This window comes from Dromiciops gliroides, chromosome 4 (genome assembly GCF_019393635.1).
Source record: "Dromiciops gliroides isolate mDroGli1 chromosome 4, mDroGli1.pri, whole genome shotgun sequence".
Lineage (NCBI taxonomy): Eukaryota > Metazoa > Chordata > Mammalia > Microbiotheria > Microbiotheriidae > Dromiciops > Dromiciops gliroides.
In genome coordinates this window covers 366,718,399-366,741,139 of record NC_057864.1, presented here as the reverse complement: position 1 = coordinate 366,741,139, position 22,741 = coordinate 366,718,399, and the positions used below count along the sequence as shown (strand labels likewise).

General features: G+C 37.5%; 1 protein-coding gene across 20 annotated transcripts in view; it reads left to right on the top strand.

The window, feature by feature from the left end:
• The window catches only part of EPB41L2 (erythrocyte membrane protein band 4.1 like 2), a 275,917-nt gene that overhangs the window by 109,888 nt on the left and 143,288 nt on the right, over positions 1-22,741 (top strand). For all 20 annotated transcript variants that reach the window (XM_044000762.1, XM_044000778.1, XM_044000775.1 and 17 more), the window contains exons 2-3: positions 14,296-14,783; positions 16,738-16,953. In XM_044000762.1, coding sequence (XP_043856697.1) covers positions 14,310-14,783; positions 16,738-16,953 — 690 coding nt within the window. In that variant the 5' untranslated portion in view covers positions 14,296-14,309. The remainder of the gene's footprint in view (positions 1-14,295; positions 14,784-16,737; positions 16,954-22,741) is intronic.

Here is a 22,741-nt window from a genome sequence, read left to right as displayed (position 1 = left end):
CTTTCCCCCGGCTCTTCTTACTTCACTTTGCCTCAATTCATGGAGGTCTTTCCAGTTTCCTCAAAAATTGTCCATTTTGTCATTTCCCATGGAGAAATAATATTGCATTAAATTTGTATACTATAATCTGTTTATCTGTTCCCCAAAAGGTGGTTCCTCCCTTATTTTCCAAGTTTGGGGGCTTACCCAAAGAATTGCTAAAAATATTTTTGTTTACATACAAGTCCCTTCCCTCTTTGGCATATAGGTCTACTCCTTATATTGCTAGGTCAAAGGGTGTGCAGATTTTTATAACTTTTGGGGCATAGTTCCAAATTACTTTCTAGAAAGGCTATGCCATTTCACAGTTCCATATCCATGCAAGTTGAATGGGTTGGAGGTTCTCCCTGAAAAAGAGAACCATTTGTTTCAATACCAACATTTTTCTTGTGATGACATATGATTATATCATGGATCACTATTTCTTTCTTTTTTTTTTAAAGAATGAATTTAGTCTCGATGACTTATTCTTTTTTTATTATTTATTTTAAAATTTATTTTGCAGGGCAATGAGGGTGACTTTCCCAGGGTCACACAGCTAGTAAGTGTCAAGTGTCCGAGGCCGGATTTGAACTCAGGTCCTCTTGAATCCAGGGCTGGAGCTCTAGCCACTGCGCCACCTAGTTGTCCCCGATCACTATTTCTTAAAAGAATTGAAATGATGAATGATACATATATTCTTGTTATAGTATCCTCATGATCTAAAGAGAAAGCAAGGAAGGTGTCTCCCAGCACACTGGGAGAACCCCCTGTGATAGACTTAAAGTAGGATGTGTACAACAGTTCCCCAGCATGAATGGGTTGTGTTTTATATCATTGGGGACAGTATCCAAATCAGTAAGATCACAGATTCAGTTGAGTAGTATTTTAAGAGGTTGCTCTTGCTATTACTGTTTATTGTGGTTTTACATACACACATGTACACACACACACGCCCAATCTGTATTCCCCTTAGCTGGGCATTTAAAATTCTTCCACAATCTTGACTGCTGCATTTCAAGCCATATTTCATACAACTCCCTTTCATGAACTCTTATAGACTCCTTGCAAATCTTCCAACTCAGTACTCCATTTCCCACTGAAATGTATTCACCTAAGCAGTTTTCTATGCCCAGAATAAATTTTCTCATCACTGTTTCTCCAAATTCTTATCCTTCTTCAGCACTCAACTTGGGTGCCACTTCCTCCATAAAACCTCTCATTCCCCCCACCCCCACTTCCAGTAGTTAATGTTCTCTTCTGATTTTCCTTGTATTAGATTTAGTTGAATAGGTATTATATTACTTCAATAGAAAATAATCTCCTGAAGGACATCGATTTTGTTCCTCTGTAACTTAACTCTGTAACCTTACTCATGTTGTTTAGTTGTTCTCAGTCATGTATAACTCTTTGTGGCCCCATTTGGAAGATGAGTTTTCTGGACTCAAGGCCCAGCACTCTCTCCACTGTGCCACTAGCCACCTTGCACATAGTAGGTGCTTAATGGTTTTTGAAATTTGTTGAATTGTCCCCAAATTTAAAAGTAGGGTATTGGTGGCTATATTATATGTAAAGAAGAATCAGGGGAAAAATACATTTTTGTTTAGTTCTAATGATTAGCCTATTCTGAGTTGAGTATGATTAGATTCTGGTTTAATATATGCTTGTTTATTGTTAGTAAGGATGTGCTTGATGAGTCAATTACAAATGCCCTCAAAGTAGCCTAGTTTTTAAAACTCATACAAAATTTTATTCTTAGTCTCTCTTCCTTAGCAAGTGGTGAATAATGGTGATGGGAATAAATGCCTCTGAAATCGTTACAGCAGTCATCAAAAACGATATTTGTTGATAAGCCAAGGGATTAGAGTCAGATATGACATTCTAATAGGATTAAGTAGCTTTTTTGCTCCTAAAATTTAGTAAGTGAGGCAAGCATTTTTAAAGTTTAAGGCACAGTGCTGAACCAGGGAGATACACAGTTAAGATACAATATGTAACCTCAGGAAGCTTATTGTCTAGTGGGAACATAAAACCTGTACACATTTATAATAATGAGAATGTGCTTTGGATAACTACAATGTGCTAAAAGATCTGAGGCTTTCCCTTCAGTTCTTCACATGAGGGAAATGGAGCAGATGTGATTTAGGGGAGAGGTAAGGACAGGAAGTATCATATCTTTGTTCTTGCAATGACAACTTTTGTTTCCTCTTCCCAAATTATCGACTAGGAGGAAGTTGCAGAGTACTATTTGTGTGTGTGTGTGTTCTCCCATTTCCCCCTCCCCAAATATTGCTCTAGAATATTCAGAGCCTGACTCCTAGCCTTCTAGACTATACAAATAAATAATTTCCTTAGCCTGCTTTCATGTAGGTCAGTAACAATGAAGAGTGGATATTTGCCCTTTTCTCTATAATTGGTGGAAAAGAGAGGGAAAGAGAAATCTACCAAGAATGCTTAGCATACGGGAGGCACTAAGGAAAAATAAAATCTCTCCTTGAGGGCAGGGATATCTAATTTTCCCATCTCTCATGCTACAACAGACTTGATTCACTTCATTCCACTGCAGAACCCAACTGATTCTGTCTCTCCGAATTGATGGTGGGCAAGGTATTGTCGGGTTATTTTTCATGAAATTTTCTCATTTATAGTCTGACAGAAATCCATTTCCTCGAGGAGGTAGAGACAGTCTTAAATCATTATACAGTAGGAATTAAGTTTCATTTCATACCTTTCCTATTTAAAGACTATGATTGAGTTGGATTAGACCGAACAATTGAATCAGATTCATTTTGGGGGCTCATTTTTGCCCCCAGAGCTATGTGGTAGGGTATGGAAGTAACATTTCAGTTATTCATGGGACGTATTTTCCCTTAATTTTCTATTTATGTATTATTTCTCTTTAATAGAATATAAGTCTCTGGGGGACAGGGACTCTTGTTTGTCTTTGAGTTATTATACATTATTCCCTTTATAGTCCCTGGTCTAGCCAAAATGGCCTTCTTTCTTATTTGTTCCAAACAGCACTCCATCTATCATCTCCATGCCTTTGCACAGGCTGTCCCTAATGCCAGGAATTCAGTCCATCCTCACCTTTTCCTCTTAGAATCCCAAGTTTCCTACTATATTTGACCTTTTTTGATCTCTGCAGTACCAGTTCATTCCTTCTTGAATTACCTCATATTTAATTTGGATTATTTCAGATATACTTATGTATACTTATTGTTCCCACCCGTAGAATTAAATTTCCTTGAAGCCAGGTCCTATATTCCTAGCACTTAGCACAGTGTCTGGTACATAATGTAGTTCATGAATAACCATTGAATTCAATCATATTAAAATTGTCTCCAGCATCTTTATCATACCAAATGTGATTGGCCGTGGCTACAGTCTTTGTAAGCTCTGTTGTGTTGGTTGTTTCCTGTAACTGTTCACATGAAGAAAGTACTTATTTCTACACTGAGATAACCTTGAGTCAGAAGTATATCATTAAAAAGCATTTAACTTGGAGAGACGTCTAAAATCTAGGATCATCTTGACAATCATGTACTTGAATTCAATCTGAGGGTTGGAGTGACTCAGAGTGAATAAGGCTATATGGAAATCAGATAGCAAACTTATGGTATTATTTAACATTTAGCAAATAGTTATTTAAGCAGCTTCTGTTGGGGGAGTTAAAAAGTGTAGGCAGTACATGGTTCTTGCCCTCACATAGCACCTACATGTCTTGTTGAATGTTGGTAAATGATAACTACTCTGAGCATGGTGGGCATGATGTACAAAACCACAGAGTCAATCAATTCCTGTGGAGACTAGTTGTCTTTACTCAGATTTGTGGCTGAATGAACACTGGCATTCTCCCCGTGATCATCTGGCTCACAAATGCACAATGGCCTTGAAAATGCAACTGAGGGTGAGGAAAAGTAACAACATACACATGGATTTACAGGGAAATGTGTTTTTTCATGATTATATTTCTATAACCTATGTCAAATTGCTTGCCTTTGTAATGAGGAGGGGGTGGGGGGAGAATTTGGAACTCAAAATTTGAAAAAAGAAAGTTAAAATTGTTTTTAAATGTTATTGGGGAAAAATAAAATATTAAACTAAAAAAATCCCAAAATATACACATGGGGTCATTGTTACTTTTATTCACATACATTTGAATAGTATTTCTCATTGCCAAAGTGAGAAGAAGCAGGATGTGCTACTTAACAAAGTATTAAATGCCTACTATGTGTTAGACACTAGTAGGCAATTGTTATACAAAGAAAAATGGAGAAGGTTTGCTTTAAGAAGCTAACATTCCACTATTGCACACATTGCTACAGTTTAGTAACAGTGTCCCATGATTGGAATGATTGCTGTTTGCTGATGCCTCTGGTTCACATATGATGAAGAGTGTGTCTCCAGGACTCAACCAAACAGGTGCTTGTGTGGTCCCTTCATTGGTACACAGTTCTGTTGTCACCATACTTGATATGGCATGCAGATCTTTTTATTTAAGCAAATATGATTTTTATTTGATTTATCTTAAATTAGGTCCTTTTGAAAATAAGTACTCCACCCTAAATGGGAAAAAAGGACCCCTTGCTCAGGTGAATGTTGAGTACTTTTTTCTTTTTGAGATGTTGGGATATGAAATTTATAGTTCTTTTAATAAACATTAAGTAGAGGTGTTAGATTTTTGTCTTTGAGCTCAGGGAATGTGAACATGTGGAAAAAATGACAAGTTTTCAAGACCTTGGTATTTAAAGACAGGTGTGCATAGGCATATAGCCAGGTGATGACTAATGATTACATGTGAGTTTCCCATATAAGCTTCATTATGCTTATGGGTTCTTTTTTGTTATTTTCTACAGATTATGCATAGAGACTAATAAAGTAAAGTGTGACATACAAAATAAATGTGAAAAATGTGTTGCAATGCTTTTAAAAATCTGAGGTAGTATCAATTTTATATTTTTTTCTAGCAAGATAATTCCTCAGTGGATAGAGTGCTGGGTCTAGAGTTAGGAAGACTCATCTTGAGTTCAAATATGGCCTCAGACATTTACTAGCTTGTGACCCTGGGTAAGTCACTTCACTCTGTTAGCCTCAGTTTCCTCATCTGTATAATGAGCTGGAGAAGGAAACAACAAACTACTTAAGTATCTTTGCCAAGAAAACCACAAATGGGTCATGGAGAGTTGCACAGAACTGAAAAATTTGAACAACAAAAGAAAGATAACTTTTATTGAACCCCTGTCTTGATCCAATTTTCTTATTTTTAAAATATATATAATAACCATATAAAGCTAGATAGAGTAATATTTTAATATTATTTAATATATCATATACACTATAATATATTAGAAATATACTAATTTACCAGTTATCTACATTGGAGTGGCTCAATAGCAACAACAACTAACATTTATATAATACCTACTATGTGCCAGATATTGTGCTAAGTGCTTTATAATTATTATCTCATTGGATCCTCCAACCACCATGGGAGTTAGATGCTATTATTATCCCCATTTTACAGATGAGGAAACTGATGCAAACAGAGTGACTTGGCCAGGGTTATAAAGCAAGTAAGTGTTTGAGGCCATATTTGAATTCAGGTCTTCCCATCTCCAGGCCTGTTGCTTTATCTACTGTGCCACCTAGCTTCTCTTAGATATTAATTGATATGTTAACATCAATTTGTATATTGAGAATATATCTATACATGCATATATATGCATATGGACACACAAACATACATACACACATACACTACACACACACACATATGGATGCATTCACACTGCTAAAATGTAATCTAGCTTCCCTGATAATCTAAATTGGTAGGCCTCCCAAATCCATTTGGAGTTGGGAGTCTCCAATTTCAGGGCCTATCACAAACAATACTTCATAGAAAATAATGAAGACATACTATAAATAATTGCCTTGGGGAGAGTTGGGAAGTTGTCTGTCTTCTTCATGTCTTCTCCCTGCTCAGAACTCCCTTGTTCTTCATCCAGTTGTTAACAAACTGTTTCAAAGATAGACCAAAATTGCTGCTTGAGCTAGACATTTTGTTTTACAATATTTTTTTACACATTGCTTGGTTCGTGGCTTTTGGTTTAGAAGGCCTCATTTTGGGGATGTATAGGAATCAATGTAAGAGCAGGGACTTTGGTTTGTTGTTTTGGTTTTTTTTGCCTGACTTTGAATCCCCGGCATTTAGTATGATGCCTGGCAGAGAGTAGACACTTAAGGAAATGCTTGTTAACTTGTCGACTTTATCTTCTCTGTTTAATTAAGTCAGTAGACTGTAAAAGATTCTGTTTGCAACATCTATAGGATAATGAGACCTGACTAAAGCTGTGGTACAACTATATTCCATAGTTCAACCGACTCTTTTGCCACTCACCAGAAACTCATAGTTATTAAATCCTTGCCATTAGAGTAGAAAGGAACCTCAGAGGTAACAAGTGGGGTGGGGCGGGGGCAGTATTGAGAATTTGTTTTTTTATATAGTCTTTAAGCCTATTTAATCTTTTGTTTCTCTAAGGCAGGCTCCATCTCACATCTGTAATTAGTTCTATGGAAATATGACTTGAAGCAAAATCACAGTAAGGGGGATTGTTTCTACAAACAGAGCAGAGCAGAGTGGAGATACCTGTAGAAAGCTTGAAAACTTTATGTGGGAGTTTTCTTGGTATATGAGATGTAGGTGGATAGGTAGTACAGTGGACAGATGACTGGGCCTGGCGTCAGATACATATCCACTGTCAGACACTTACTAAGAGTTGTGAGCCTAGGCAAGACATTTAACCTCTGTCTCAGTTTTCTTAGCTGGGCAGCTAGGTGGCACAGTGGATAGAGCACTGGCCCTGAAGTTGGGAGGACATGAATTCACACCTCATCTCAGTTACTACCTGTGTGACCCTGGGCAAGTCACTTAAGCCCAATTGCCTTAAACAGCTGGGGTCATCTCCAGTCATCCTGATGTCTATCTTTTTTTTTTTTTTTTTTTTAGTGAGGCAATTGGGGTTAAGTGACTTGCCCAGGGTCACACAGCTAGTAAGTGTTAAGTGTCTGAGGCCGGATTTGAACTCAGGTCCTCCTGACTCCAGGGCCGGTGCTCTATCCACTGCGCCACCTAGCTGCCCCCCTGATGTCTATCTTGCCACTGGACCCAGATGGTTAAGGAGGAGAGAGTGATTTTGCACAGTCCTGCCTCACTTAGATCCAATTCAGTACAAGTTATGAGATCCTTCCTGATGTCATGGTCCTCTTTGACAATGAAAGACCAACAACAACAACAATAACAACAACAACAAAAACAGTTTCCTCATCTGTTAAATGGAAATAATAATAATACCTACTTCTCAGGGTTGTTGCCAGGATCAAATGAGATAATTTATGTAGACAGTGTCTGGCATTTAGCAGGTGTCATAGAAATATTTATTCTGTTCCTCTTCTCTTCTCCTAACACGTAGCAAACTGACAAGGTTTTGTGGGGTATGGCAGTTATTACATCTTTAAGCCTCTGTGTGGTAAATCTTTAAATTTGAGGGTCCCGTAATTTTACTCTGTCCTTTATAAAGACAACTAATTAATTAATTATATGATAGTATAAAGAGTACTGGATTGAGAATCAGGAGGCCTGAGCTCTCTGCCTCGTTCTGCTACTAACCAGTGGTGTAATCTTAGACAAGTCACTAAATTCAGTTTTACAAATATTTAATAAATGCTTCCTTTGCACTGACCAGCCTGCTATGCCTCCAGTATACCCCTTTTTGTCTCCACTTCATAAAAATCTCTTGTTTCAAGGAACAGCTGAAGCACCACTATTTATATTATTGATTCTCAAAGGGTAGTCCATGGACCTGAGAGGCTCTTTTATGGGGCCCACAAAGTCAAGATTATTTTTCTTAATAATACTGATGTTATCTATTCATTAAAATACTTCTCGCTTTTCCAACTACAGTATACATTTGTGTGAAGCTGGATTTTCTTTATATATTTAAATATATATTCTTTACATATTTCTTTCTTTCTTTCTTTTTTTTTTTTTTGGTGAGGCAGTTGGGGTTAAGTGACTTGCCCAGGGTCACACAGCTAGTGCATGTCAAGTGTCTGAGGTCAGATTTGAACTCAGGTCCTCCTGAGTTCAGTGTTTTATCCACTGTGCCACCTAGCTACCCCTACATATTTCTTTATATATTTATATATTTCTTTATGTATTTATGTATAAAACAGCATATCTCAACAGCTTGACTGCAGAAGTAGATATGAGAATCTGTATCTAGCTGCCTTTTATTAAGCCATACATTAAAGAGATTTGCAAAAATATATAAAGCAGGGGGCAGTTAGGTGGCTCAGTGGATAGAGTACCAGCCCTGGAGTCAGGAGGACCTGAGTTCAAATGCAGCCTCAGACACTTGACACTTACTAGCTGTGTGACCCTAGGCAAGTCACTTAACCCCAATTATCTTACCAAAAAACCCCTAAAACAACCCCCCATATATATGTATATATATATCAATATTCTCACTAAATTTTTTGAAAATGTTTTTTTCATTACAATGCAGCTGGGGGGCAGCTAGGTGGCTCAGTGGATAAAGCACTGGCTTCGGATTCAGGAGGACCTGAGTTCAAATCCAGCCTCAGACACTTGACGCTAGCTGTGTGACCCTGGGCAAGTCACTTAACCCTCATTGCCCCCCCCCAAACCCCCAAAACCAATTCTTATTTTCTGTAATGGACTTATGTAAAATGAATTAATGCAAAATATCTAATAAATTTAAGTTTTACTCTCTAATATGGTAAATAGCAATAAATATAACCCACATTAAAAACTCTTTGGGGTCCTCAATAACTTTAAGAGTGTAAAGGGGTCCTGAGACCAAAAAGTTGAGGAACTATTGTGCCATACAAATCTTTTTTTTCATCCATCACCATCCTCCAAGTGCCAGTGCTCTCCTTCCCAAACTATCTTGTATTTAACTACTTGGCATTCATTTGTATGTATTCTCTATGTACTTATGTATGTCCTTGTCTCTCATTAGAATGGATCTCCTTACCACTAGGGGATTGTTTAATTATTTGTATTTACATTCCTAGGGCTTAATACAGTGCCCCCTGCATATAGCACATCCTTAATAATCTTTGTTGATTTATGAATGGATGACTTTATTAAGTTCTTACTATATGCCAAGCACTGTCCTGGGGATGGCTATAAAAAAAAGAACACACTTCTTGTTCTCAATGAGTTCACAATCCCTAATTGAGGAGGAAAAGAAAATCCCTAATGGAGGAAAGAGGTTGGTAATAGGACAAATAGAAAGACCCAGAAGTCCTAAGGAGTCCTCGGGGATATATCAGGATACCTGTCTTACAGCAACAGCTCACTACCATTGGGAAAGGGGGCCTATACTGGTCAGAGCGGAGAGGGGATTTTAGTTCCTCCTGTCAGGGTAGGGATGGAGGTTCCTTGCCTAGGTAAGGAGGGAAAGGGGGACAGCACATTGTCAGGAAGGTTGAAGTTTAAGCTCTTGAGGGTAGGGAGGGAGAAGTTGAATCCAGCTGTTAGCTATTGCTGTGGACCTCCAGGTGCCCCGGATGCAGTCAGAGATTGATTGATTCCTCTGAGTAGGGATATAAAAGTGAAGTAGCAGAATTCCTCCCTTTTAAAAGTCCCACTCCTTGGAGAGTTGGGCACAGAAGAAATAAGTATCGAGACAACTATGAGAAGGTAAATCATACACATGTAGAAAAATTCTAGCTCATATGAGAAGTTAAGGAAGGAGACCATCCTTGTAATTGATTATTAGCATTGGATTCATTGAGAAACCAATAGGGACCTGTGAAAAGTGGAAGTCGTAAAAAAAAGTGGGAGTTGCTTTTTATTGTTTATAAAATTCCTCCCAAATTTAAGATTCTCTGCCCACAGGTTTATGGTTTATTGGGATTTTTAGATAAAAAGGAAGCTCAGCTAGCAGCTGAGTCCATTCCCCACGCAGGGACTTTATAAATAACCTCATTCCTGACCACCCCTCCCAATCCTCACTTTCCATTTGATAATTTCAAGACTTCTGAAAATTTGTCAAGAAATTCAAAAGATTTTCCTCTTCCCCCAATTATTGGTAATTTCTAGTTAGAAATATTTTAATATAAGTTTTTTTTGGGGGGAGGCTTATCATGGATGTATATTATGTTTTTTAATCAGTGGCAAATTTTTAAAAGAACCCACAGAACTAAGTAGTATATGAACACGGTGAAGTTGATAACTTGATAACTAACTAACCTCTTTTTTGAAGAAGAATGGTTTCATATTACAAAGCTGCCCACCTAACCAGTACTGTTATTTTATTAATGGAAACTTCTGCATGACTGAAGGTTAAGTGATGCATGCTTTTTCTCATGGTACTGTTACAGTAATGAAAACTTTTTATAAACACAGATGAAGCATGCTAACATGCTGATTGTGTTGAAACCACATGATCGCCTAATGAGCTTGCTGTTAATCTCCAATCTTCTTTTTAGCTGATGATAAAAAGGCAAATGGAAACGTAGGAAATATTTTACTTAATATATAACTGTACAAATAATAGATTTTTAGGGGAAAGCAATTAGAGATTGGTAGGAGAAAAAAGGCCTGGGAATTAGTAGAAATTTGAAGGTATGATTTCTCTCCCCATCCTGGCTATTCATACCTTGGACTTGTCACTTAGTTATCTAGACTTCAGTATTCTCATCTGTAAAGGGAAGGGGGTGGGGTGGGGTGGATGAGATGATAACTTTAAAAATTGTAGGATTCTATAGTCCTAGGCGAAGCAGCTGAAAGTATTGCGATTGTATAGAGTTAGGGTTTCTTTTAAAAAAAAAAACCCACCATAGTAACAATTAGGTTTGAAAATCTCGGGCAAAAAAAAAAGTTATTGTATCAACAAAATAATTATTGAATAGCCTTTATTATATAGCACTGTAAGACTCATGATGACATAGTTATTTACCTTTGACCTTTTTAACTGCTTTAAGAATTTGTGCTCTAATGTTAACAGGATGCTATTCAACAGTTCAGGTGAAAATGCTTAAAATGGCGATTTTTTTCATTTTTGTATATTTCTATTTCATTGGGTCATTGATTTACAAACATTTGGTAACTTGATTTTAAGATGAATTTAACTGAAGTTGCTTTGTACAGTTTTACCCTGTAATGAAATAGCTACTTCATGATGACTTCTTTTTTTTTTTTAAACTTTTAATTCACATCTGGCCCAGCTAGTTCTAGGTCCCCATCCATTAGCTCATTAATGCCAAGGCTGAATAAAATCTCTTCACGTGATTTTTCTTGTGATATGATCATAATCTGAAAAGCTAATCTTTTTCTTTGTCACTTACGTTGGATGACAGTCTGCATTTATGCTCCTCCATATTTCATAGTTCAGAGTGGCATTGACCTTCTTTAAGAATGAGTCAAAGGGGGGCAGCTAGATGGTGCAGTGGTTAAAGCACCAGCCCTGGATTCAGGAGTTCCTGAGTTCAAATCTGGCCTCAGACACTTGACACTTACTAGCTGTGTGACCCTGGGCAAGTCACTTAACCCCCATTGCCTGCAAAAAAAAAAAAAGAATGAGTCAAGGAGAGGCAGCTAGGTGGCACAGTGGATAGAGCACCAGCCCTGGATTCAGGAAGACCTGAGTTCAAATCCAGTCTCAGACACTTAACACTTACTAGCTGTGTGACCCTGGGCAAGTCACTTAACCCCAATTGCCCCCCCCCAAAGAGTCAAGGAAATAAACATTTATTAAATGCTTATTGTGTGCCCAGCACTGTGCTAAGTGCTTTACATATATTATCCCATTATAGCTTCACAGCCACCCTTTAGTTAAAATATTATCCTTTTCTTACAGTTGAGGAAACTGAGGTGGACAGGTTAAGTGCCTTGCCCAGAGCCTATAGCTAGTGTGTCTAAAATTGAATTTGAATCCAGATCTTCCTGAGTCCTGGTTTAGTACTCTATCCCCTGTGCTACCTAAGTGCCCCTAAGAAAGATAAAGTACCTCTGCAGATTATTTTGTGGGGTAATAAACGAATTCATAAGAGAACCTTTTTTGAATCATGAAACAATTTCACATTTCAGAGTGTGAATAATTTCCTAGTCCAGAATAGATTTTATGCTATACTGCACACTGAAAGCAAATGACACCTGCATATATTTAATATAGCAATAAGAAACTTGAGGACAGTGTTTTATTGCTGTTAAAATATTTTGGCAAATTGTCAACATTAGCCCTTTTTTAGAGACCTAAGTCTCATAATGGGATTGTTGGTTATCAGGTAAATTTGGAAGAGTGTTGAATATTTATCCGTAGTACTATTTTGATTTGAAAAGTCTGTGTGATAAGATGCCCGTTGATATTTTATGGTAAGGCAAAATTGGTGACAGAACTTGGGAGTTAGGTCTGGATTCTGATCCTGACTTTGCTATTAAATTAGTTTTGTAATCTGAGGCCAGTCATTCTCTGTAGGCCTTAGTTGCTTCATCTGTAAAAGGGAGGTGTTCTTTCACTATAATTTCCTGTAATCGGTTCAACCATGATACAGTTAACTTCAGACAAAAAATATCTAGTCTCAACCTTGAGTGAGATCTACTGTATTAATATACAAACCAGTGCCCTTCCAAAAAATAAAATCAGGGTGTTGGGGAGTTAGTAACGATGAAGGGGTTTTGATATTTCCAAAATTGGCATAGGTTGGAATAGAAGGAAAGATGTTCTAGAATGGATTTTAAAATTTGATTTTAAAAAAATATATAAAATTTCTGATTTTATAGTTTTCTTACCATTAAGGAAGTCAGTAACCATTTATTAAGTGGATGTCATGTGCTAAGCATCAGGGATACAAAGAGAGGTAGAAACACAGTCCTTGCCCCAGAAGGAGTTGGCATTTCAAAGGGGATGACAACATGGAGACCTATGTACACACAAGATAATTATGGCATATAAAATCATCTTTCATTTTCTAATACTTCATATCTTTAGAGAATTTGAGGTTTGCTTAAAAATGGGCAGATTGTAAAATTTAAAAGTCTTAATACTTGTAATTGTCCCCAGCAGAAATTTCAAGTTGTCTTATAGAGAGGAATAGAATAAAATTCTAATTCTTTATATAGGCAAAACATCTTTGCCTTTTAAGAGTTCATTATAGTTATTATTTGGATTTGAAATAGGATGAAAGAAATTTCCAGTTTTATAATAATAATAATAACTAGCATTTATAAAATACTATGTGCCAGGCACTGTGCTAAGCATTTTACAATTATCTGGTTTGATCTTCAACACAAACCTGGGAAGCAGGTGCTATTATTATCTTTACTTTACAGATGAGGAAAGTGTAGCAATCTGAGGTTAAGTGACTTGTCTTAGGTCACACAGTTAGTGTCTAAGGTCATATTTGAACTCTGATATTCTCGACTTCAGCATTTAGGAATTAATTTGTATTCATATAGAAGAAGATACTTGAAGATACTCAGGGGAAGCTTGGCTTGGTGGATGGAGAGTCAGCCTGCCTCAGAGTCTAGAAGATCTAGGTTCAAGTGCTTATTCTAACACATTTTGTTTTATGCATTTTGTCCTGAGAAAAGGTCCTTAGGCTTCCCTAGACTCTCAGAGGGGTCCATGACATAAACACTGCTCAAGCTAACCATAAGTAATTGCTACTCCTGTGAGTAATAGATTATTTTAAAATCTCCATTATCTCTTTCCTGAAAGTAGATTTCAACATTCTTCCTGGAAAGGGGAAATGAAATACAGGGAAGTTGCTCCCCAAATATCTGTAGTTTACATCTATGGCCCATGTGACCCTAGGCACACTTAACCTCACTTAACCTCAGTGCCCCTAGGTTACTGTCTAAGACTTTAAGTATCAGACAATCTGCAGTGGTTGAGGATTTCCTCAATTAGTAGTTCCTTCTACTACTCTTAGGTATCAACAAGAACTAAACTATCAATCAGTCAGTCAATAAATATTTATCAAGCACCTACTATGTGCCAGGAACTATAGTAAACATTAAGAAGAACCTGAACTCACTGATCTATTTTTAGGATTCTGATGCTTTGGTACCTCTGGTTCAAGTGTGCCAAACTTCAGGGTTGCTTTCATCTGTTTTTGTTCATTTTGAGGGGAGGAGAGTGGTTAATGTTCTCCCCTCCATCTCTCTGCATGACCCTCTCCCTTAGGTTAATGTGGAGAGTAAATGCAAAAGTAACACTTGTGCTTTGATTTTTTTATCTTTAGCATCCACGGTGACCATGACTACTGAAGTCGGTTCCGAGTCCGAAGTGAACAAGCAGGCTGAGCAAATAGGATCAGACGCCGCCCGGGAGAAACCTGATGAAGAAGCATCAGAAAGTCAACAGAATCCATCCTCGGAACCTGGGGAGGAGAAAAGTCCAACGTCTCCCACTGCAGCTGTTAGCAAAAGTAGCCCCCGGAGTCAGAAGAAGGAGAAGGATCCCTCAGAGAGTCGGGGGATCTCTCGCTTCATACCCCCATGGCTTAAGAAACAGAAGTCGTATAACCTGGTAGAGGCCAAAGATGGAGTTGAAAGGAAAGAGCCCACCGAGGCTGTCGTGGAAGAGCCCGTAGTTGAAAAAGATGGATCTCTTGCAGAAGAAGGGAGCGTGGCCAGGGGTGATGGGGAAGAAATGCTTGAAAGAAAACGGCAGGACGTCAGAGTCGATGATAAGGATGAGAAGCATTCAGTCAGCAGTGCTGAGACACAGGTATATTTTAAAAATATGATTTGGAGCAAAGAAAGGGATGACTGAGTGATGCAGCCTGAGAAATAAAAAGGACTTACCAGTTCTTTAAACATTCAGAATTCCTCTGGTCTCTTCAAGAGCATCCATAATCCTTTAGGAACTGGTCTCTACCTGGAGACCCTTAAGAATAGGATTATAGGATATAGGAGCCTTAGAAATTATCCAGTTTAATTGCTGTATTCTGCATATGAAGGAAACTACTGTCTAGGGGAGGAATGTGACTTAACTAAGTATATACAGCTAGTGGCAAAACCTTGTAAGCCCTTGGGCACATTATTTTTTTTTATTGTCTCCTTTAGCCCTCAGTTTCTTCTTCTGTAAAAGGAGAAGAATTGGATTAGATAAAACAAGATACATTGTCTCTAAGGTTCATTCTGCTTTAATTCTGGTCATCATCTGGTTGGTTGACTCCAAGGCTTTTCCTCTTGTACCACTCAGTGATAATTTTCAAATTAAGGTAACTTTTAAATTAAGTTGTAATTTGGGATCAATTTGAGCCTGCTTCACCTTAGTATAATTTAGATGTTCATTTGAATAAAAGGAAGAAGGCAGCATGGTACAGAGGAAGGGACACTCATTGGCTCTGAATCTAGGGGGTCTGGGTGCAGATCTTAACCTCTGTCACTTACTACTTTTGTCACCTTGAACGATTCACTTAATTCCTGGACCTTAGTTTGATCATTTCCTACCTGTAGTAGGAGAATGTATGAATAGATGGCCTTTTAGGCCCCTTCTCATGCTAGATCTTTGATACCTTGAAAGTAAAACAAACCTAGAAATTCCTGTTGCTCCTTTGTCAATTTTTTGGCATTGCTACTCAGATATTTTGGCTCTGTAAATTAAATTTCTTTCTTGTGGTTTGAATGATTAATTTTTAATTATCAATATGTTTTGCATTGTAGTGACTTTAGAACTTTATTCTTTAATGCCAAAATTATAGATGGAATTAGCTGACAGATAGCAAACAAAAGTTATTTGGGGAATAATTTCCCTGTATTTCATTGCCCCTTTCCCAGAGGAATGTTGAAATCTACATTCTGGATAGGGATAATGAGGACTTTAAAATAACGTTATTTACAGTGGTAGCAATTACTTATGGTTAGTAGCTTAGTGCAGTCTTTTTTCCCCCTATGTTTTTCTGTATTTTCTTTTTTCCCAATTACATGTAAAATAATTTTTAACATTTAAAAAACCCCACAAAACTTTGAATTCCACATTCTCTCCCTTCCTCCTCTGCCCCACCCTGGAGAAGGCAAGCAATTTGATATAGATTATACGTGGGCAGTCATGCAAAACATGTTTTCATATTAGCCATGTTGTAAAAGAAAACACAGACCAAAACAAGAAAAATAAACTTTAAAAAAAAAAGGTATGGTTCGATCTGCATTCAGATTCCATCAGTACTTTCTATGGAGGTGGACAGATAGCATGTTTCATGAGGAGTCCTTTGGAATTGGCTCAGATCAGTGTATTGCTGAGAAGATCGAAGTCATTCACAGTTGATAATAGTACAGTGTTGCTGTTACTGTGTACAATGTTCTCCTGGTTCTGCTCACTTTACTTTTCATCAGTTCATATGAGTCTTCCCAGGTTCTTCTCTAAGATAGTTTCAGAACAGTTGTTCTTAACCTTGTTTATGTCATGTATCCTTTTGGAAGTCTGGGAAAGCCCAAGGACCCTTTTTCAGGATAATATTTCTAAATGTCATAAAATAAAAGCATAGTATTACAAAGGAAGCCAATTATGTTGAAATATAGTCATCGTAGCATTAAAAAAAATCAAACCAAACCAAGTTCACACATCCCAGGGTTAAGAACCTCTAGTTTAGAGGTAATTAAATTCATCAGAATGGTTACTTTTGGGAAGTTTGGCCTTTATTGTATTCTAATGATTCATTACATTGGTTTCTCAACAGCCTGCTAAAGAAGATAGTAAAGAGATAGAAGTGGCAAAGGTGGAAGGAATCCGGGAAGACAGACAAGAAGGGGAAGCAGCTAAAAGGGAGACTAAGGAAGTTCAGACTACTGAGCTCAAGGCAGAGAAGGCAGCCCAGAAGGCTTCGAAGAAGATCAAAACGGTGCCGTGTAAAGTGATGCTCCTTGATGGCACGGAATACAGCTGTGACCTAGAGGTAAGGCAGCAAGCTTGGTATAGAGACCCTTATGTGCACCGTGAAAGCAGGCCTATAGTATTCCTCGATTTGCTGGATGGTGCAACAAATACAGTTTTGGTTGGTTGTTCCTTTTTCCTTTTCTTTCTTTCTCCTCCCCCACCCCCCCCTTCAAAGTTCTAATGAGATGGTTTGATACAAAGTCACATTCAGAGGACCAGAGAGAGTGAAAAGTTAGAATTTTCTCCATGAACAATTAATCTTCTGAGCTTTAGGACATACCCATAAGATTATCCCTGAAGGAGAAATTTCAGAGCTAGGTAGACTTTTAAAATTGATGCAGTTTGAAGCAGTGCCACATCTTAGAATGTGAAACTGATAAGCACTAGCGTGGAATGGCACAGTGTTCATTTTATATTGTTCAGCTAATGAAACACCCATGCTTTCAGAGCACAGAATGCATAGAATTGTGATTAGTTCCAATTAAAGCTAATTGTGGGTTTTGGTTTTAGTTTTTTTTTTTTTTTTAAAGATACAACAACTTATTTTGTAGGATTTGATTTTTTGGTTGTTTTAGATATTTTAACTTAGGTTTTCTAATCTGTTTAAATGTTTATCTTTTTTTCTAATTTATTTGCCTTTTCAGTTATTAAGAGCAAGAAGTTGTCATGATGAAAGACTTGTGTGTGTGCTTAGCTATTTTGCATTTTAGGGTTTAATTTGCTGGAATTATATTTGTTTCCATGGTATTTAAAGCAAAGAAAGTAGTTTGGAAAAATAGCATATGTTGTTCAAATACTCATACCATCTTTGTTTTAAGGTTGCAGTAGTAAATTTGTAAAATTTTATCTCTACTTTTGGATTGTTGTGAGGATAAAATGATAAAAATATTTGTAAAGCATTTTAAAACAACCTATCTATGCTAGCTATTAGTAAGTTAGAAGGGCAGCCAGATGGCTCAATGGATAGAGCATTGGGCCTAGATTCAGGAAGACCTGAGTTAAAATTTGGCCTCAGACATTTTATTAGCTGTGTGACTCTGGGCAAGTCACTTAACTGTGCTTGCCTCAGTTTCCTCATCTGTAAAATGAGCTAGAGAAAGAAATGGCAAACCATTGCAATATCTTTGCCAAGAAAACCCCAAACAGTGTCATGGAGAGTTTGAAAAGACTGAAGGACAACATTAGTAAGTTTAGCATTGTTTTTGTTGAAGTAAAGTATGAGTTTCAGAACTCTGCAAGAATTACAGGGAAGTATTATAGATTGATTTTTTCAGTAAGATTTTTAAAAATAATTTTGACACTTTATTTTACATAGTACCAGGGAAAATTTTTCTAGTCTACTCATTTTCAAGTATTTTTTAAATCAGAGCTTTGTTCATGGTAGAAAAAGAATTGAAAAAGCCTAAGCTTTCCCTAACCTGCCCCTAAAACTATGAATTTAACTTGCTTGTATTACGCTTTTCTCAACTCAACTTTGATGTGTTTTTTTCTATTTTTAAGCCCCCCCCATGACTTTCCTTCTTTCTCTCTTTCTTTCTCTCTTTCTCTTTCTTTCTCTCTTTCTCTTTCTTTCTCTTTCTTTCTCTTCCTTTCTCTTCCTTTCTCTTCCTTTCTCCTTTCTTTCTTTCTTTCTCTTCCTTTCTTCCTTTCTTCCTTCCTTTCTTTCTTCCTTTCTTCCTTCCTTTCTTTCTTTCTTTCTTTCTTTCTTTCTTTCTTTCTTTCTTTCTTTCTTTCTTTCTTTCTTTCTTTCTTTCTTTCTTTCTTTCTTTCTTTCTTTCTTTCTTTCTTTCTTTCTTTCTTTCTTTCCTTCCATTTTAAAAATGAGTAGTGTTTCACAAATGTAAAGGCTTTAATATCACTACCAAGGATGTGGTTAAAATGCCCCACTTTGGAGTGATTTTTTGGCATCCTTTAGATGGTGGTGGGTAGTAGGCAGCAATAGGCCAGGAGCTGTCAGAAGTGGGAGTTGGGCTAGGAAAACATGGAGGGCAAAGCAGTATGCTAGTCACACATAGGAAAGCTGGTTGGTACAGAAAAATGAATATGCAAATATATATTGATTCCAGAGGTCAAGGTCAGGGTCAGAGTACAGAGTGTAAGATTAAACCAGAAATCTGGTGTGGTGTTTCACTTAGCAAGCCTGGGTTGTGGGTATTCACAGAGCCAAATTGGGTAGGAAATCATGGGCAGAACCTGAGGATCAAACCAAATATGAATGAACAGAAGTATAGTATTTAATCTCATCCTCTGAGCCATTCTGCTCTCTTGTCTTGTTATTTGGCATCCTTTAAAAAATAAATTTTTTTTCAGTTAACAGAACCCAATTTTTTCTCCCTTTCAACTCTTATCACTACATATTAAAAAGGTAAAAAAGAAAAAACAAACTTTATGCATATTAGTTACAAAGTTAAGCAAAATCAATTCCTGTGTTGGCCATATCCAAAAAAAAGGTCTCGTTTTTCATCCTGAGCCCATCAGCTCTCTCTCTCTCTCTCTCAGGAAATGGGCGGCATGTAAGCATTCATCTTGATATGGGCAGATAAAAACTGACAGAAGTGAATATTGTTCAAAGTGAGAAGATCTCTGCAGATGCATGGAGCTGATGTTTTTTAGCACAGCTAGAGAACAAAGTCACCTGGAAAGTCTTCTCAGGTCTATCCCCTTGAAGCTGTAATTGGCTAGCTATTTTCAGACCATCTAAGAGGGCAATAGGTGATAGGTAACTTTTTCTCTCTTTCCAATTTATTTAGAAGGTCTTTATTAGATGTCATCTTCCTGACTTCAAATCTGGCCTCAAGACACTTAGTTAACTGTGTGACCTTGGGCAAGTCACGTAAGCCTGTTTGCTTCAGTTTGCTCATCTATAAAACGATCTAAAGAAGGAAATGGCAAACTACTCCAGTATCTTCGCCAACCTAACCCACCCAAAGAAAACTCCAAATGGTGTCACAAAGACTTGGACATGACTGAAACTACTGAAAAACAAAGAAAAAGTGCATTTAATAAGAGAACAGATATTAGGTTGGTTTAGCTTTCTAAAGAGTTTGCTTTTAAGTATCAAACTTTGGCAGATTTTATGATAGTCTGATAATTGCTTCTGTGTATTTTTATAGATTTAAATAGAGGATATAGCTGGCACTGAGCAGGCTAGTAGTAGTCTCTGATACCTCAGGTTTGATGTCAGCCTCAGACACTTAACACACACTTACTAGCTGTGTGACCCTGGGCAAGTCACTTAACCCCAATTGCCTCACTAAAAAAAAAGAAGAAAAAAAAATATAGTCAGTCAGGATGCCATTGATTCAACTGAGCATAAATAGCATCCCTGCCTCAGTGTTGCTCACAGTGGTCTGTATATCAATCACTGAGGAGTGGCTGGAGTTCCCAGTACCATTTTTTTTTTGTACTTTGATAACCAGGAAGCTACTTTTTTTTAATTAAAAAATTTTTTTAATTAAAATTTTTTAAGCTACCTTTTTTTGTTTTTTTTTTTGTTTATTTATTTATTTTAGGGCCAGGCAATGAGGGTTAAGTGACTTGCCCAGGGTCACACAGCTAGTAAGTGTCAAGTGTCTGAGGTCGGATTTGAATTCAGGTCCTCCTGAATCCAGGGCCAATGCTTTATCCACTGCGCCATCTAGCTGCCCCAAGCTACCTTTTTAAAGGAAAAACTAGCCTAACTTGCTTTAAGATATTGCTGCCACCACAAAAGGAAACTGAGATGGAGAATTATTAGCGTACTATATTATGTGAAACTGCTACTGATGACCTTCAGCCTCGGGAAGCTGAATGAAATGAGGAAATAAATTTTCTGTTACTTGATGATTTTCATAATGAGATTAATTTCCATTTTTTCACTGGCACTAATGACTTCAGAAATCACTAGTCATATTGTTTTTTCAGGAGTCCAGCTTGTTTCTTTGCTTACTGGGTATGTAATTGTAGTTTTTGATATTATCCTATTTATAGAAAATATTCAGTACGGAGGGTGTGTGTATATGTGTGTATTAATGTCCAAGTATATAAGTACATAAAATACTGCTACACAAATGAAGGTTAGCAATTGTTCTGCAATTACATTGAGGAGAATACCAGAGGGTACATTGGAGCCAAGAGGAGGGGTCAAGCTAGATTCTACAAAGAACTGATTTAATTAACACAGCATTTTCAAACTTCCATGTTTTGTGTGATGTGAATAGGGGCCCATATAAATTTTTTTTTTTTTTTTTTTTTTTGCGGGGCAATAGGGGTTAAGTTATTTGCCCAGGGTCACACAGCTAGTAAGTATCAAGTGTCTGAGGCCAGATTTGAACTCAGGTAGTCCTGAATCCAGGGCCAGTGCTTTACCCACTGCGCCACCTAGCTGCCCCCCCATATAAATTTTAACGTTCATGTTGTTTTTCTTTCCAAATAGTTAAATATGGATTTATTTATAGCACTTTTGGAAACAGTTTTTATTATGAAAAGAGATATAGTTGGCTTGAATGTGCTTAAAAATTTTTGTGCTCCATGTTATCTTGAATGAGTGTCCATTTCCACCAACTCATGGGACTAACTTTTATATTTCTTTGGCAATATACTTAACCCCAGAGCATTTTGCCCAAACTAATGTGGGAAATGCTCAATTAAAGGGGGGCAGCGACTTTATACTTAGCACTTTGCCACTTCCTGTGAGGTGTATCCAAAGAATATCTTTGTCATTCAGGAGCTTGTGATCTTTTGGGAGAAGGAACTTTAATCCACTAAAGTCCTGTTCTGATGCTTCATTCTGGCCTGGTGGTGATTCCTGGTGCTTCTGCAGCTCTCTCAGAGAAGTATTAGCTGTGAAAGCTGCAATGATTTCAATTATGGGTTGAATGTTCCTCATCTGAGGATCATCCTCCTTAAGTTTGGGGAAACCTCATCACCAGAAGTGAGAATTGAGGACATTGAATTGAAGTATTATTTTCAGCTACTCGAATTCATAGAGGGATTACAATCTGCATCAGTAAGGGAAGAGTACCTATATTGTTGGCATCTTTAATGAATGACTGAGATGCATTATATTAAAGAAAGACAAGGCAATACAAATGGAAGAATATCCATAGAAGTGGAACAAGAGAAGGGAAGGGTATTGTGGTTTGGAAGGTCACAGGGGATGGTTCATGGAGGTCTGCAGCAGTTGATTAACATGCAATTTCCAGAAGCATTGGTCTTATTGATTTGATTACTGTTCCTGGAGCAAAATGTAGGAAGAGGAAGGGGGACTGGGGGAGTGGGGGGGGATGGGGTGGGGGTGGGAGTGGGAGTGGATGTGGGTGTGTAGGGGTGACTTACACAATGGCCAGGGTAGGTGATTGGCTGAGATGTGAAGCATGGCTTGCTCTGAGACTGACTACATATATGGCTTTGTGAGATTGTGCTCACTTACCTCACCATCACTGATCAGGACAGCCCAGGACTAAGGAGCTCCAAAGCTGAGTAGATTACTTCTTCCCATGCATGGTCTCTGGAGGTCCAAGTGGTTTGAAGATTGCTATGGCATGAAAGATGGCAAGAAAATGGCTGGTTGATAAGTTAATAGGCATTACTTAAGTGCCTATTGTATACCAAGCACTATTGCTAAGTGCTAGATTGGATACCCCAATGGAATATGAAGCTGGATCTGGATGTGAATGAGTGCTTGAAATCTTGAAGTATATGTGTGTGTATGCATATGTGTGTGTATGCATATGTGTGTGTATGCATATGTGTGTGTATGCATATGTGTGTGTATGCATATGTGTGTATGCATATGTGTGTGTATGCATATGTGTGTGTATGCATAT